At 37.4% G+C, this 17,500-nt stretch overlaps 2 protein-coding genes and 1 pseudogene across 3 annotated transcripts in view; all 3 read left to right on the top strand.

Moving 5' to 3' along the window:
- LOC149044482 (uncharacterized) overlaps positions 1-3,510 on the top strand; it is an 8,657-nt pseudogene extending 5,147 nt beyond the window's left edge. The window contains exon 2 of the transcript XR_016187345.1: positions 2,838-3,510. The product of XR_016187345.1 is annotated as an uncharacterized LOC149044482 (transcript). The remainder of the gene's footprint in view (positions 1-2,837) is intronic.
- Positions 1-6,186, top strand: part of LOC149044481 (uncharacterized) — an 11,442-nt gene extending 5,256 nt beyond the window's left edge. The window contains exons 2-4 of the mRNA XM_089208469.1: positions 2,838-3,380; positions 3,750-4,013; positions 4,472-6,186. Coding sequence (XP_089064595.1) covers positions 3,926-4,013; positions 4,472-5,169 — 786 coding nt within the window. The 5' untranslated portion in view covers positions 2,838-3,380; positions 3,750-3,925 and the 3' untranslated portion in view covers positions 5,170-6,186. The remainder of the gene's footprint in view (positions 1-2,837; positions 3,381-3,749; positions 4,014-4,471) is intronic.
- Positions 6,187-14,416: 8,230 nt separating this feature from the next.
- LOC149044480 (uncharacterized) overlaps positions 14,417-17,500 on the top strand; it is a 3,295-nt gene continuing 211 nt past the window's right edge. Inside the window, exons 1-2 of the mRNA XM_089208482.1 lie at positions 14,417-14,808; positions 15,990-17,500. The exon at positions 15,990-17,500 is cut by the window's right edge and continues 211 nt beyond it. Of these exons, the coding sequence (XP_089064608.1) occupies positions 14,454-14,808; positions 15,990-17,080 (1,446 nt within the window). The 5' untranslated portion in view covers positions 14,417-14,453 and the 3' untranslated portion in view covers positions 17,081-17,500. The remainder of the gene's footprint in view (positions 14,809-15,989) is intronic.

The following is a 17,500-nucleotide window of genomic DNA, read 5'->3' as shown; positions in this document are numbered from 1 at the left end:
TAAATATTTAATAATTGTATTAACTATATGCTATTTTATTACATATATAATACTTATTAAATATAATATCATACCCTAATTACTTCAAGCAAAGCGCTAATGCAAAATAGTTTTATTATTCTAAATGCAGTTTTAAACATAGAAATGATGCATCCAACTGTGTATATCATATGTAAATCAAATGTAAACTTGAAGAATTCACAATAACTCATTTTAAAGTGGGCCATAAAAATTGCCAGATAACATGTTTACTGAATAAGAAGCCTCATGCAGGCATGTAAAAGAACCCCCTTCTAAATTTGGCCAATTAGTGCTTTTTACTTGGGTTTGCCCAGAGGCAAAGTGTGAGTATAGGGTTTGGCTTTGTTATTTTTTTTGGTTGTTTTTCTTTTAATATGATAATCAGGATAAATTGTACATTTTTAAGCTGATTAATTACCGAAACAATAAGAATTTATTATTGCATTATTGCAAACTCTGGAATATTTTCAGTGGATGAGTATCTCAGTGAAGGTTTCCCCATCAACCCTGGGCAGGATTCTCTCTTAAGCTCTGGTGGTCAGCTTTTTTAGTGTAAACCTGTTAATTCTTTTTTATTTTCCTGCTCTCTTTCTCTCTCTCTCTCTCTCGTTTCCATCCTCATCATCTTCATAGCAGCTTCCTTCAATGTTCATTACCTCCATCATAAGTAATTCGGTTGCTCCCCTCTTTTTATGCTGGTCAGCTCAGTTAACCACCTCAAAGGCATTATATTCTAAAAAAATAAAACAATACATCAAGCATGAGAAGGGTATTATCAGACCTTTAAAGGAAAATATGATGCAGATCATTAATTTCACTTGAAATATGTGAGTACACAGTGTAATTGAACCAGCAGAACCTGCGGAACCATTAACTTTTTGTCAAAAAGACGATAAAGAAATAAAATTAAAACTAAAAACACCTTAACACTGTTCGAGATTTCGTTTTCGGGTATACAGAAGATAACCTTAAAAGAGAAATGGTCCAACAAAACCAAACAGGCAATCCAACTAGGCTAGGCAAATCGTATAATCTATTCCAATATATTATTATTCGATCTAAAGAAAAGAATGAGATACATTTGAGAAATTGAACAGGATCTATCGATTCATAAACACACGAGTAAAACTATTAGATAGAATTACAGCGCTGAGAACTTACTTCTATGACGATGTCTAGTAGGATTGTTTCACGGTGTATAGCTACGTACAGGTCAGCAACAGATGAAACAGGTCAGGGTATAACAGAACACGGGTCAGCAAGACGGGTTAGCAGAACTTGTACGTATCTTCGAATCTTAAGTATCTGAACTGAAAACTGAACTATTTACGTGGCTTTATTACATAAGCTAGTGTCAATCAAAATCAATCGGGAAAATCAAGTTAATAATTCATTATATTGACGAAACAAGAAATATGTGATTTTTTAATCTACCCTACCGTTTAACCACAAGAACCCCAAGCTCTCTACAATATGCAAATATGTTCACGTTGCGCAAGGAGTGAAATATAAGGATTTGGATGGCAATTAACTGTCGCTTTCTCAACTTTAAAAAGTTCTGGACTATTCTTGAATAAGAACAAATTTAACTCCCTCAAGTAGTTGTTCTTTTGTATCGTGTGAATTTTTTGGGCTGATTTAGGTCAATTTAGCCATTGTTTAATTCATCCGGCCTCGCCCTCTACATAGTCATTTCTAAGATACGTCTGTGATTAACGCCAACCGAATGAATTTACTGGAAGCAAAACGCTGAAAATTCGCTCCAGACACCCTGATCTAGCACCACGGGCGATAATGTTACTTTATGCACGTGTTCGTCATTCCTGGAGGACGATGAATTCCAGCCTAAGGGTTTGCCAAGAGCATTTGGATTAGGCGTTATTCGGATATCGCGGTACCCAAACAATTAGAGGCCAGGGTAGGTGACTGCTGAATGCTCCTAATTACATTACGTACCCTTGTACTGGTACTGTGAATGTCGCCACAATTAAAGTTGGAAGTCAAGGACAATTAAAACATATTTTTCTTGTACAGTATTCTCCTTTAAACCCGTTGACGAAATTTAGACTGTTCAGATCTTTCTAGTTTTTATTTTATCTGATCACTTTTCTTTTACCCAAAAAATATGGTTTCCGGAGGTTCTGTGATCTGCTGATGAATACTTTGGTAACACCTGTCTGGGGGGACTCAAATGCATGTCAGGTCTATCATAGGCTTCCCAATCGCAGTATTTGAGGATTCCCCACAAAAATGCGAATATACCGTTTAACTTGGTGCCACTGACAAGCAAATAACCGTTTTAGTGTGGCGTTAACGAGGGGAGCAGTTAACGAAAAATCAAAAGAAATGAAAATTCAATGGAGAATAATGCATAAGCGCGCAGATACGGTATTTGTCTTCTCGCGTTCAACTCGGTATCTAACTTGTTCGCTGCCCTCACGCGTAAGATGTTGAGTTAAACGCGAGGAGAGAAATTTCTACATCTTAAAATAATCATGAGTGTTAAGTTGTTTTCTGGAATAACACCATAGGCAGTTACTGACATGTTACACGACATGGTCACTGGAATTTCGGTTGAGTACGTTTAACACCGGAACAACTATCGTACGGTTATGTTTTTAGGATGGTCAGCAACTAGTTTGTCTGACAAAAACGGCTACAGACCTGCTAACGAACAGGAAAACATTGGAAAGTGCATTTGATATTTAATAGATAATTACTGCGTCCTCGGCTGCCTGCATTATATCCAGCATTGCTGGGAGCCTCTGTAATTATCTATCAGATCTTAGTTACATTTAAACCTGCTTTATCCAAAGGACGAGATGTCATCATCGTTATCGGGGGAGATGACAACTACAAAGGTGACGACGAAGAGAACCGAGAGGTTATTTCACGTTGAGCGAAAAGGAAAGTTTCCTCACAGTTCGGCGAAGAGTGTTTTGATGGTAGAAAGAGCTTCATATTTTCTTGGAACGAACAACATCGAGTGATTCACGAACAAGCTCTGCGGCATCACTTTGACCCAAACAAGAAAGGACAAAAGTTCCATTATCAGCGGCAATTTCCAAACCAAGAATCAAAACCTGGACCTGAATTGCAAGCAACATTAACTGAGTTAGGAATCCCGCAGGGACCAAAAACCCAAAAGTCCCCTACATGCACACTCAAAAGTTCCTCGCGTCGCGATGAAGCCACCTCAGCGGTAGAAGCGGTAAAAGGAAGGCATACTGGTACTTACGGTATTGGCGTCAACAGTACTGAGTGCAGTGGCAGACACAGGAGGTTGGTAGAACCTTCACTCAATAATCAGAGTAATTGTGCTGGAGAAACCCTGCCGTCAGTTTCTGGAGGAATCAAAGGTTAGAACTAACGTCATTAGCCGTGTACAGGGGGAGATTTTTTCATTTAAGGCAAAGATCACGAAAAAACACATCTGTGGTTAACACATTTACGAGAGAAATATACTTAAGATTACGCGATGCTATTAATCAAATAACTTAAGTCTCACAATCGTGCAACACTCGTTTTTTAAAATTCACATAGAACAACTATTCTCGCCATCGTAGATAGATGCAAACTATACTAGTACTTAGCTAAAGTGTGACGTTTTCTGTAAGTCATTGACCAATGAAATTCTGTTTGCTCAGTTCGTGTCCAACGTATTGACCGTTTGGAAACCGTACCTCGCATAGTTAAGAAACTGTTAAAATATGTGGTCCGCTCCTTAGATTTGGCAATTCTTGGCTGTAATGTGTCACGTGAGTCCTTAGAAGATGCGAAAAAAGTTTTTAACAAACTTCGTCCCAGCCTTCACTTGTCAGAAGAACCTTTTGTTGACAACCTTCAAAGTACGAAAGTCGAGGTATTTCTGAGGGACAATCACTTTATATTCTCTGTGCTGGTCATGGACGGTTCTACAACGAGTGATTCTTATGACATACAAAGATGGATGGAATGTCAACGACTTGTAGAAAATATAAAGGATAAAGTTGGTATGTAATCTAAGTGCCTGCAGTGATTATGTGTAGTCCTTTGTCACAATCGGTATATCATCAAATACTTAAAACTTCTTGCTTTATTATTTTCCTACTTTCTCCTGCTGTAATCGTTTTGTCGTCAAGCCAGATCACCTCAATTTATTTGGTGAGCTTTTCGTATCAAAAATGCTGTGGAAACAAAAATTTAAAAACTCTGAGCCCGTTCTATAGACTATAGAATTTGAAGAAATTCTTCGAAACACGACTGATACGAATCTTGTGTCAGCTGTCTACGCGGCTTGCCAGTGCTTTTCATGCATATTCGAACCACTAAAACTAAATTCTTTACAAAGCAGTACGTTTGGTATTGAATCAGTTTTGACTAAATTGGCGGGAGAGAATGAGCTTTTAACATTCTCTAAACTAAAGTGAAATATACCGTAGCGATCCTTTCACACTCTCTTTTTTCACAGCCCTGAGGGTCATCCTCTTGATTTGCTATCGCAACCGTTTTAATTCATCCGTGAAAGGCGACAGTACATACAATGATTTCATCGCACGAATCAGCAGAATAGAAAAGGCTTTTGTTGCGGAGGTGAACAATGGAGAGCTGGCCGTCGATGAAGATATCATGGTCGAACTATTGACGCCTTCAGTGACAGCATCCATAACAAATATACAGATGGTCCGGTCAAGAGGCTCTCTAGAAATGGAGGCAAACGCTGCACATACGTCAAGAGAAGTGTCTCTAAAAAGATATTCTTCAGAAAGGAAAAGCATCCATGAAAAAGTCGCTCAAAATCCCCCGCAGCTGGTATGGGCGTCACAATTCTCAGTTAAATCCCCTCCCGTTGTTTTACTGAGAGGTTTCGCTCGTTATGGAAAGATACCTGATAGGTATCAGATAGGTGACCTTCAAATATGGGATCCCGAATTTAAAATTCCCGCTCACATGCAAGAGAAGCTGCTTGCAAACCTCCGCAACACACCTTTGATTGGAGTGCTTGTCATTAAGCACAGTGATGGCACAATTGAGTGTTTCACTGATCCAAACTTAAGAGAATTTTCGTTGGACGGGGAAATACAGCTAGCTGCCGATGAACAACTGATATTGAAAACTCGTGTTTGCAACGGAGAGGTGTCTTTTGAAGAGGCTGATGTACAGTTTTAGTATGGAAACAAATGTATCCCTCAACACATTATCAGTGATTTTAAAGCTCTAGATAAAAAGCGTAATGGTGACCTGTACATTATTTCAGATAACTCAGGCAATTTTCGATGTGTAGTAAAAAGTCCAAATAATTTAAAAAAAGTAGCAAGAACGGCAAAGGAACATTTTCAACCACTGTCGACGAATAAATGGTATATAATTGTTTAAACATTATTTCTGTTTTTGAGATGAAACAAGAGTTGAATTGGGCACTCGAAGACTTATAGCGAGAGCCAATATGCCTCAAGACATAGCTTTAAGTGTCAGTATTCAATCTAATTTGTTTGTAGTAAGATTTATCTTTTAATTAGATGCAACGTGATGTGACATTGAATCGGTCGCTTTTCCGTTCATTTTCCTTTTGAAATGTTCATCGTAATCAATCAGCCTATTCGGGTGTTATTTCTCACATAAATGGTTTCAAAGCATCCTGCTTTGCTCTCAGAATTGTTTGTATGTAGGCGTGCTTATGAATCATGGTTGTTTAGACTTCCTCAACAACTACTTGCCGTGTCGTAATTGGCCACCCCGAGGATTTAAGAATGGTGTTTAGAAACCGAGAGCGAATTTTTGTTTTCATAACTTTCCTTTTAGTCGTCTTTCGGGAACAACCGAATAACTATATCTCTTTTTCGAAGACGATTTAAGGACTTAAATAAATATTTTTGTAGATAAGTCAGTGCTGAAATTAAATTGCTGCCCTGGAATGAGTGACAGCCGAAGTTCGACTGTAGTTGTTACCGACAAATCTGATTTTCACATTTATTGTGATGTTCATACCTGTAGATGTAACATAGCATAAACATGTATTTACCTTCTTGAATTTATAAATTTGTAACACCTGAGATCAAGGAACAGAAGAGTTGTGAGCTTACACTCACTATAGACTGTCTGGGACCTGATTGCTGCAACCCTTCTGAAGGTTAAGTTTCCCCCCGAGTAATTTTGAAATATAAAATTAAAAATTAAATCTCCAAATTTCTTTTCACAGTCTCTCTCAGGTTAGCCAACACCTCGGTACATTTTGAAGAGTCTTAAAGGTCAGATAAATTTGACCAGTCCCTACGCTGCGTTGGATGCCAACAGATATCTTTGTTAGCCGCCTCTCCGTTAGTTGTCGAGCGAGGGTCTCAATAAGATAAGGTGTATACCGTCAAAAACACAAGACTTTCAGTGGTCAGCAAAGCCCGCTAACGTCAAACCCCAAAATTTTTTTTATGTATCAGTCCTCTTGTTCACATTATTTTACAGTTAAAAAGCAGAAATATCGTTCCTTTGGAAATACTTCCGGTGAATGATGTTATTTGATAATCATAAGCCTTCTCAAATGAAAAGTAATGTAATTAAAAATTTTGCGATAAAAATCTGATCTCACCGAGCAGCACTGCAAAATTGTTGGTATGAGAGGAAATGTTTATATACCTAGAACTAATTACTGACTCTTCAGTTGTTTTTCATGTTCAAGTCCGTTTTTGAGGATGCCGTATCCGTATCCTTTATGGTCTATTACATTTCGATGGAACTCGAGTTGGACGGGTCTGTAAGGTACGTTTTATCTTCCAAATATGGCCTTCGATAAATGTCTGCAAACGCTCTGTGATTTTTCCGTTGTCATCGAAGACAATTTATCTGCGTATCTGGTGACGACGTCTAGTCGATAAGTAGGAGATGATGTTTTCTCTCTATTTCACCCACACAATCGTGTACAGCTTTCGAGGAATGCGTAAATCGTATGTTTGTAAAGAAGTATTCGATAGTTTACGTGTGATGTTTTTGAACGAGAGGCGGTGAACGGACGAAGATGTTTCTTTGATAACTATCGAGTGACGTATTTTAGGGCCTGTTTACATAGAGGTGGGGGACCGCATGTAGGTGAGGTAACCCACCTAATCGTGGTCGAAAAACAGCTCGCGTTCATGTGTAATCTTAGAACCCCGAGATACCGGTGTGAAGTTACGAGAGGTTGTTCCATTGTCGCAAAGCATGTAAAAAGACAAAATGGCGGGCAAACGACGCATCTTGGCTGTCAATGCACTTTTCTTTTCACTAGGTGCTCTTGCTGCTACTTTTCAATTCTGTGGCTTTTTATTGTCACTTTTGAATGATGCAAAGCCTCCGCCAAAGGCAATTAACTGTTCAGGCAACGCCGCTGTTGCACGACTTCGACACATGTACAAGAGTTAACCGTCGTCGAGGTAGAATATGGAGAAATTTGAGGACAGAACAGTGGTGGCTTAACTTTTTTAATAGAATTTTTCCGGAAAGTTACGGCAAAGCCTCCGCCTAAGGCAATTAACTGTCCAGGCAACACCGCTGTTGCACGACTTCGACACATGAACAAGAATTAACCGTCCTCGAGGTAGAATGTGAAGAAATTCGAGAAGGACAGAACAGTGGTGGCTTAAATTGTTTAATAGAATTTTGCCGGAAAGAGAGTGAAAGAAGAACTTGAGAATGGACCGTGCAGTTTTCATGTCTGTAGTAGACGAATTGCGACCCTTTCTTCGACCTGGTAGGAGTCCACTTGAATGTGGACTTGATGTGTTGTCTGTTGAAAAACAATTGGCCTTTTTGAAGGATCAAGGCTCTCTTAAATAAATATAATCATGAATAATTACTGCAAACCAAATTTTACAATAGGAAAAGAAAGGTACTTGTAGGTTAATATTGTGGATTGAAAGGTTGAAACGAATATATAACTTGATAGTACATATCTTCGCGCCTTCCGTAATATATTTCGGAGCTGATTTCTGTACCCACAGTATTTCCATCAATGCCAGAGGTAAGGGATGTCGTAGCTAGTGACCCACCCCATATTTTTGTCAACAATACGAAATTGTCTTGAACGATCCTCCCACTACCGCTTCTTGTTGACTGCTGCCCGAAAATCTTCCTCACGTTTCTTATCTCTTCTTTAACTCTATCTTACCCTTTCTTGATACAACTTCTCTCATCATCTCGCTTTTTCTTGAAGGCCTTGTATTCCGTCACATTCATTTCTTTCAGAAATTTAACAGGCTCAGTAACAGCCTCGGGACCAAATTCTTCAGTAAAATCAACAGCTAAACACCAATATAACCGGCGAAAAAGCTCGCCGGGTTTGTAAGCGCAGATGGCCATAATGTTGTAGTTCAAATTTGGCGCGCTTGCAGATGTAACATGATCGCGACCCCGGCTGGGTGGGTTACCCCACCTTGAGACGTTTAGATGGCAAATTATCACCCCGGCTGACAGGGTTATCCTACCTGGCAGACCGGGCCGGGCAACCTGCCTTAGCAGGTTACTCCATCTTTCATGTAAACGTGATCAAGATAAAATGAGAGATTTTATGGAAAGGCGGGTTACCCCACCTAGGCAGGTTATCTCACCTACCTGGGGTCCCCCACCTTCATGTAAACAGGCCCGTAGAAATATTGTCCAGAAGTTTGGCAATCCGCAATCCTTGGTGGCACAACTGATGATCATACATCGTGTTTGTTTGGAGGTTACCATGCAGGACGTGTCGAACATTATATCTTTCAAAATGTTGGCCTGTTTGGCATCGAAAAGCACGTTAAAGGAGTGATGTACACCGACTTAAGGATTGTCTCGATGCTTTGGGACACAAAAAATGTCCTTCGTGGGACCAGTAATCTCCCTTGTGAGACAAATAACCTCCTTGAGATAAAGAACCTATTTGTGTAGACAAAGATCCTCCTTCGGGAGACGAAGCACACTAATTTCACATATGACAAAGTCATTAATGACAACATAGTTAAAAGTGTGAAAAGCAATCTGCATTTTCGATCACGTTTACTGTTCAAGCAGTCAGCAGTAAAATCACAGAAATTTCGTGATCTAGAATATCATTACGTAAAGTTATGCAGTCCTCGGAAATTCGAAAACTGAGAGTGAAAGTGAAAAATGTTCTAAAAAACTCAGTTCCCGTTTCATCTGTTTTACACAACATTGCTATTAATTGTAAGGCAAACTAGTTTCTTCAGTAAGTATTTTTTCCAAGCTAAGAGTACAACAAGGTCGCTTGCATTTAATGCATCAAAAAGAAATCGTTTACTTTCTGGAGATGTCGAATTAAATCCAGGTCCTGTTCTAGATTGCAAAATTAGTTCAGTAGCATTAGTATGCGATACCACACCTGCATTCCTATTGAACTCAAGGCTACTTAGACATGGATTAAGAGCACTTGATGTAGGTGGAGGAGGTGACTGCTTTTTTAAGTCAGTATCACACCAGTTATATGGGAACCCTAACCATCACTTAGAAGTTAGAGCACTGGCTGTGCAGTGTTTGAGAAATATTCCTGGGCGAGTTATTGAGAGCAATTTGGATGGCTAATGGTTGAGGTACTTATCACATATGTCTATGCAAGGAACTTGGGCTGATCACATTGTCATACAAGCTGTTGCAGATTCACCGAACTTAAGAATTCACATTGTAGAATCAAATGCAAATGTTTCAGATTTTGACCCTAGTTGAATCTATCAATACTGAGAGTAGAGATATTAGGTCTGTATATTTAAGTCACATTGGTGAAATGCATTATGTGTCAACTTTACAAGCTGAATTCACAGTAAGGTCATATCAAACTAGCACTAATAACTGTTGTGTCAATCTTGCACCTTATGAAAATGACATAAATAATCGTAACCGTAAAAGAAAGAACAGTGTCTACATGAAAGAAAATGGACAGAAAAGAAAAGCAGAAAAGGGCATTTCTAACGAGGAAAGAGAAAAGAATAATCAATACATGAAGAGTTATCGAGCAAAGAAAAAAATATCCAGTTCTGGATTTCAAAGTTTCATGACGTAGTTTCTCAAGAGCTATTGTATATCTGTACTTGCCGTGATCAGCTGTTTTACAAACATAGTGTACTCCATACTAGTGATTTAAGAAAAAAGATTCCTGATGTTGATAAATACCTTAGAGGTAAGAAAGTTTCAACAGTGTTAAATGGGTGCGTCAAAGATGTTTGATCTATTTGAGTAAAAAAAAAAGCCATCATGTGCTATAGTTAATGGCATGCAATTTTTGTGTAAACTACTATTCTTTGATTTAAATGACCTTGATCGTAGATCGCTTGCACTCAGAATTTCTTTTCAGAAACTTATACAGGCACTAAGAGGAAAGCAACTTAATATGTATGGCAATATTGTTAATGTATCAGCAGATGTGAGCAGTACTATTAGTATGTTACAACCGCTACCTCATGAAACCGCAACAATTAAGGTAAATTTTAAATGGAAGCTACAATAGCAGAGTAGTGCATTGTCATTAACTGTCAGACCAAATACTGAGTTATCAAGGCAGCAATTTGGCTTTTAAACAACAGTGATCTGTGTAATGAGGATCGAAGGTATTATACTGAAGTAAAACTGGGTAAACAACTACAATGAAGCATTATCTGAAGATTTCGAAACCAGTGATGCTGAGGGTATATTCGTAATTGAAAATAGACAAAACAATGAAGAATCATCCCAAGATGATAAAGATAAATGGAGTGAAGATGAAGCAGAAATTTGTGCTGGTGTGACTGATACATTGCTGACACCACCTGATTTTGTGAATCATAATGAACGACAGTGCATTCTTAATGTAGCACCAGCAGAAGGTAATAAGCTATTGACTGAATTCAAAGATGAATTTTCTGAAGAATTAGCATATCCAGGAAAGATCGCTTAGTCAAAGTTTTTTATAGTGACATTTTTAAATCAGAACTGTTAAGGTCAGATTGTAGAGCTACAATGAATATTGCGGAAAGTTTTTATAAATCCAAAAGATTGCAGATGAAAATTCTTTTAGGAAAATCACAAGTTGCTTTAAGAAAATGCCACACCAATAATAAGGCCTTAAAAGCTGGGAATTTAAAGAAAGATGGAGGACTAGAAAGTCTATTATACTATGTTGAAGGGTACAAATTCCCTAAAGCTTTAAGGGGATCCCCTGCATATTTTGAAAATGCTAAAAGAGTTCTATTTGCTATGATACGACAACTGTACACAGCTTCTTTGTTTGTAGTTTCTCATCAGCAGAAACACAATGGATTCACTTTCTTGGAATTCTTGGTCAACTGGTTGATCAGAAGCTGTATAGCAATGACAAACTAGAAAATTTAAAGTGGGATGAAAAGTGTAGGTTGATCCAAAGTGATCCTGTTACATGTGCCAGACATTTTGACTATTAGGCGAACAATTTCCTAAGGCATTTCTTCAAAGCAATGCTGTGCCATTAGGGAAAATCTCTGACTTGTTTATAGAGTTGAATATCAACAAAGAGGTTCTCCTCACATTCACATGATGATCTGGATAGAAAATGCACCTGTATTTGGGGAAGATAGTGATAGCAAAGTGACTTCATTTATTGCATAAAATAATCACTTGTGATAAGCCATTAGACGATGCTGACTTATTGGAACTAGATAATAGACAAATTCATAAACATTCTCAGATATGTCGTAAAAAAACTATGGCTGAATGTAGGTTCGATTATCCTCATCCTCCTCATGAGAGAACCAGTTATTCTCTACCCATTTTCTGAAGATGAAATATCACTGAATGAAATAAAATCACAGAAGGATTCTTGGAAAGCAATATTTAAATGACCTTAAAGAAGGTGTGGACATCACTTTTGACAACTTTCTTGTGGTCTCAGGTATTGCTGAAGGTGATTGTATATTAGCTGTCAGCAGCCAGTCTTGAACACCTTATCCTAGCAGACTAGAACTTGACACTGTTAACCTGCCCTTGCGAACTGGATTCCCAGTTTTCTGGGAATTCCTAAGAATTCTCAAAAATTCCCAAGTATGCAAATAAGCTCTGATTTTAAAAGCTTGGAATTACTGGGAATTTCTGGGAGAGGAAGACTCCAGTTTTGTGAGGACTTGGAATTCCTAGGAATTCTCAGCCATACAAACTACCTAAGAAGGGTAGAATTCTTGGGAATTTCTGAGAATTGAATTTGAGGCAATTTAAATACCCTGAAGTCCAAATCAATGCCAAGAAATTCTCACTACCTTGAATGTGAAGGTTTTAAGACAAGGAGTAATTTTAGAGGCTTATATGAAACTTTGGCTTAATAAAAGGTATGCTATACAAAATTTACTAAGAGATATTCATTCATGTATATGTTTATAACCTAAAGATCATGAAATTTAGTATTCCAACTAAGTTTTTGATGCAAATTTCCAATTAATCTAATGTACTCATATCACAGATTTGCTTTCTAACCACAAAGCACTCTTGAATTCCATGATCATAATAGTTTTTATTTTGATGCAAGATGTCTCATGTTCACAGACTTACCAAAATCATCAAACATTCATCAGCTCTTCCTTGGTACACAACTTCCACATGTATACCAATAATTACATTGATTATCTACACTTAAAGAACTTTGTTAGATGTGAATATAGGTTACTTCCCTAATCTAAATTACTGGCTGCCTGTGTTAGAGAACCCTGGAAAAGTCAAGTTCAGTTGCCTCAAACACAGTGCCACAGACATTTTTTTCAGATTATTTTTAGTAGAAATTTAATGGCTTAGACAAACAAATTCAACATCAAATTAATCTTTCTTTTTTCATAATTGTTGTTGCTTTTTTTTTTTGTGACGGATTGCTGCTATTTGTTTTGCTATTTTTATTCTTGCAAAACATTTTTGTAAGAGTTCCAACACTTTGTTATGGATCATCCGCACACAGAGGTGGTCACTGTTCCCTTTGAGAAAAAACACCTTTTCAATTACTTCTTCAATTTGCTTTATTTGAAACTCTGATCTGAAAATATATTTTAACAAGACTTGTTAATAGTGAGAAGTACAAACCGAGTTTCCTTTCATAACTTAATTTCTTAAATTTCCCAATCACTGGATCTCCTTAACAACATTACTTCTTTTTATTTTTGGTGCAAAATACAAGTCCTTCTTTATATGCAAATGAAAAGTGCAAGTCACCCTCCCATAAGAACAGCTGTAAAGTTTACAAAATTGTTTTCTACTTTGTAGGTCTGTTGTACAATTTTACTTTTAGAATAAAATGAAAACCTTGTATCTTGTCTCATATTACAATATTTTGTAATGTTTGTCAGCCACAACATATATACCAGGAAATCTAAAATTCAAATAAAATAAAATCCAAGCCAACAGGGTTCCTTATAATCAGTTAATGAATAAAACATTATTGCTGAACAACAGTGGCAAATACATGAGGCTACAGTATGTTTAACTGAAACCTTGAAACAATATTTTGTAACGTCATCGCTCCTGCATGCATTGCATTCTATTTATCTAATGTCTCCATACATTGGTACAACACACATATGAACATAAGTGAGCATAAATTTTTTTTTTTTTACATGAGCTTACCTCAAAGTAATTTTTGTGTTTAACTAACGAAAAAGATATGTGTGGTCATAAACATTGCACTTACATAAAGAAAATAATTTGCATCACAAAGTACTGTATTTTAGTGCAAATATAAAAAATCTCTCAATTGTGTTACTTTTGTCATGTTACATGACATCAAACTAAAGGTAAGTTTTTGTATCCTAATAAGACCCTATCAATCTTTAAATACTTATTGCCATTACAGCTAATTATATCACTATCAATTACAAATACATTCAATTGCACTCAAAGTTTAATTATCTGTTATTTTTCTTTTTTTAGTAAAGGTTCCTCAACAACAACAAAGACTAGCAAAAGTAAATAGTCAGGTAAAAAAAAATAAACCTGTACACAGTTAACATGCACATACAGTAATTAACCCTATTAAGCAACCACCATAAAAGAAATTACAAGTGTCCATGTAACCGATGTTGATAGCTCAAGGAGATATACCTGGTGCAAGGGGGCTCAAAAATCATGAAACATTGAAAACTAATGCAATTGATTGATTCCATATATATGCCATCAAACAGATTTCAGACAGAAGGACAATTGTTTTTTGAACATTTTATTTCCAGTTCACATGACTTTCAACATGACACAACAACTGTAATCACTTAAGCATACCTTTTCTTTTTTATGGTATTTTTAAGCTTACGATCTCCTAATAATTCTTCAATCTTCCAATCACTACTAGCATCCTCATGTAGTTTTCGACTGTCTTTTATTATCATCTGCGACAAGTAATGTGTTACGACCCGTTGTGAGACTGCATTGTTGCGTGACTTTTTGGGGGAGATTTGTGTGACAGGCTTTCTCGGAAATATTTCGCAGTTCCATTCTTCACTTCGAATTTGGACATTCATATGAAATCTGCCAGAGTTTCACCATTAGTTGTGTTCTGCACAGAGACGATGTTGCAGTCGAAAAAGCGTGTTCATATTTTTAACTGTGACAACACATACGAGCTAGAGCCCGTTGAGAAATTGCTCGAGGAAACGAAGAAGAAATTGTCGGAGAAATTAAGCATCCATGTTGAGCCTGTAGAGAAGCATTCATTCAGACTTGCTCAAATGTCAGAAATGGTCGACAAAATCGGAACCCAAAAGATGGATATGGCCTTCTTCGTGGTTCATGCGAGTGAATCTCGACTCTCGATCAACGAAGACAACGCTGGAATTGGTTACGCCAAGATATACAGAGCTTTACTACAAGCGACGGGTAAGAAGCGGAAGTATTTTAGTCACAGTAATTTTTTCGAACGCATTTCATTGCTCTTAATCACGCATTTTGGGCAAGCTGGGCTATCTTCGAGAATGGTAGTGGCGACTTAGCGCAAACCTTTTCTATATTTCCCAAACAATAGCTCATTAGACATGAAACCTCCTAAACAAAAGCTAATTAGACGTGAAAGCGAAAGTAAATAAGCATAGATTAAGGTCGACGGTTGTTCCCCTTAGTGGCAAAATGCGAAGACTTGTTTTATGCAGCTGCGTTAGTCTTAAACACTCGGAGTGAGTTTGCTGTCTGAAGCTTCTGTTTCGTTTCTTAAGGCGAAGGCTTTTTGGCTAAAGGGGGTTGATCTTGCCTTTTGAAATTTCAGTAGCTTAAAGTCTAAAACCATTCCTCTTCCTCGGTTCGGAAACACGGCAAATTTTTGCATTTTTTATCTGGATACAACTCGTTCAAGTTGAGTAATTATTGATAAAGATAAACTTACATGTTGCTGCCGGATTAAACAAAAGATTTAAACTAACATTTTCCCTTTCAGGGAAAAACGAGCAGTATTGGAAATAGAGATTGATCTATGCTTAAAAGTTCTGATGCTTTATGTATTGTTGCTTAAGGACTTTTATGTATTATCGCCTAAGGAATATTAAAGTTATTGGCCTGCAATGATAAATGTTATTCCAAGGATCAATTCATTGAATAATAATTGAGTCTTCCAAAGCTGTCAGGGCATCTTCAAGAAACTTAAATAGATTGGAGAAAGAATTCAACTCTGACAAAGCAAGCCTCTAGTCAGCAATTATCATTTCAACCGACAATAGATTCAAAATGCCTCTCTTAAGCCACCTGAAACTCTCTTGCCATTTTATTGCTCGATTTTAAGGGACAGTGAAGTAGCTAAGATTATTTTTGAAAATTGTTTACGTAACAGAGGGCGAACCTAATATTATATTCTTTTTTTGAACAAAGAGAAAATGTTTTTCTCTCCATTATATGTTGCATTTTTCTTACCCTCTGGTGGATATGTTATGTATTAATAGCGTTAATTCCACGGTTTTAAATAGTGACGAAGAGGTCTGGAAGGCCAATAATCGGCAACAAAATATTGGAAATTACATTTCACAGGATAATATTGTTACGCTTCTTTACATTTGAATTTCCTTTGTCTACAGGAGGAGATGTCATCGTTATCGGGGGAGATGTCAATTACGAGAACGACGACGAAGAGAATCGAAAGGTTATTTCACGTTGGGCGAAGAGAAAAGTTTCCTCACAATTCAGCATAGAGTATCTTGATGGAAGAAAGAGCTTCATCTTTTCCTGGAACAAACAACATCGAGCAATTCACGAAAAAGCTCTGCTGCATCACTTTGATCCAAACAAGAAAGGACAAAAGTTCCATCATCAGTCGCCATCTACAAACCGACCATCAATACCAGAACTTCCCTCTCAAGCAAAATCTCCCGAGTTACACAATCCACAGAAACCCAAAAGTCCTCCTCGTGATGATGAAGCCACTTCTGAATTGACAGCGGTTGAAGAAAGGCAAACTGATTCACACCGTGGTGGCGACTGTAGCTCTGAGCGCAGCAGAGGCAGGCAGTTGTCGGATCCTTCTTTCAGTAATCAGAGAGACGCACAAAGAGATCTAGATTACTCACAAAGGAATTTTTCAGAAGAAAAAAGTATCCATTTTGAAAATACCCAACAGCTGGTGTGGGCGACACAATTCTCAGTTAAATCTCCTCCCACTGTTTTACTGCGAGGTTTCGTTCGTTATGGAAAGGTACCTGATCAGATAGGTGACCTTCAAATATGGGATCCCGAATTTAAAGTTCCCGATGACATACAAGAGAGGCTGCTTAAAAAACTCCGCAACACACCTTTGATTGGATTGATAGTCATTAAGCACGGCGATGGCGAAATTGAGTGTTATACTGACCCAAATTTAAAAGAACTTTCGTTGGACGGGGAAATACAGCTTGCTGACGATGAACAACTCATATTGAAAACTCGTGTTCGCAACGGAGAGGTGTCTTTTGAAGACGTTGCTGTACAGTTTAAGAATGGAAACGTGCGTATTCCGCAACACATTATCGATGGTTTCAAAGCTCAAGATGAAAAGGCTAATGGTGATCTGTACATCATTTCAAATGACTCGGAACATTTTCGATGTGTAGTAAAAAGTGGAATTGATTTTAAAAAAGTGATAAGAATAGCATTGGAAGATCTAGGTCTTCCATGTTTAAGTCACCGTTTCTAAGTCACTGGGTAATGATCAAGTAAATCAATGTCTGTTTTGAAGGCAGAGCAAAAGTCAGTCTGCGCCTTCCAACTGCAAGAACTTATATACCTCAAGAAATAACTGCGGCTTTCAGCAATCAATCTGTCTTACTTGTTGTGAGTTTTGCATATATAAAGAACAACTTAATATCAATTATAATGGCATTATTTCGTCGTAACGTCATACAACTTATTTTTCGCGAACTGTCCTTTTGAAATGCTTATCGAAATCAATCTTTATCAGATGTAATTTAGCACAAGTACGATGATGAAGGTATTTAGCTATGTTCACATTATTATATAGACTTGCATCATTGTTATGTTAACTTCCTCTTTAAGTACTTCCGGTGTGGTAAATTGTTACTGGAGGATTCAAGAATGGAATTATTTTGTAAACCAG

Source organism: Pocillopora damicornis, chromosome 6, assembly GCF_964200805.1.
Source record: "Pocillopora damicornis chromosome 6, jaPocDami1.2, whole genome shotgun sequence".
In the NCBI taxonomy this organism is placed as follows: Eukaryota; Metazoa; Cnidaria; class Anthozoa; order Scleractinia; family Pocilloporidae; genus Pocillopora; species Pocillopora damicornis.
This window is presented reverse-complemented; position numbering and strand designations above follow the sequence as displayed.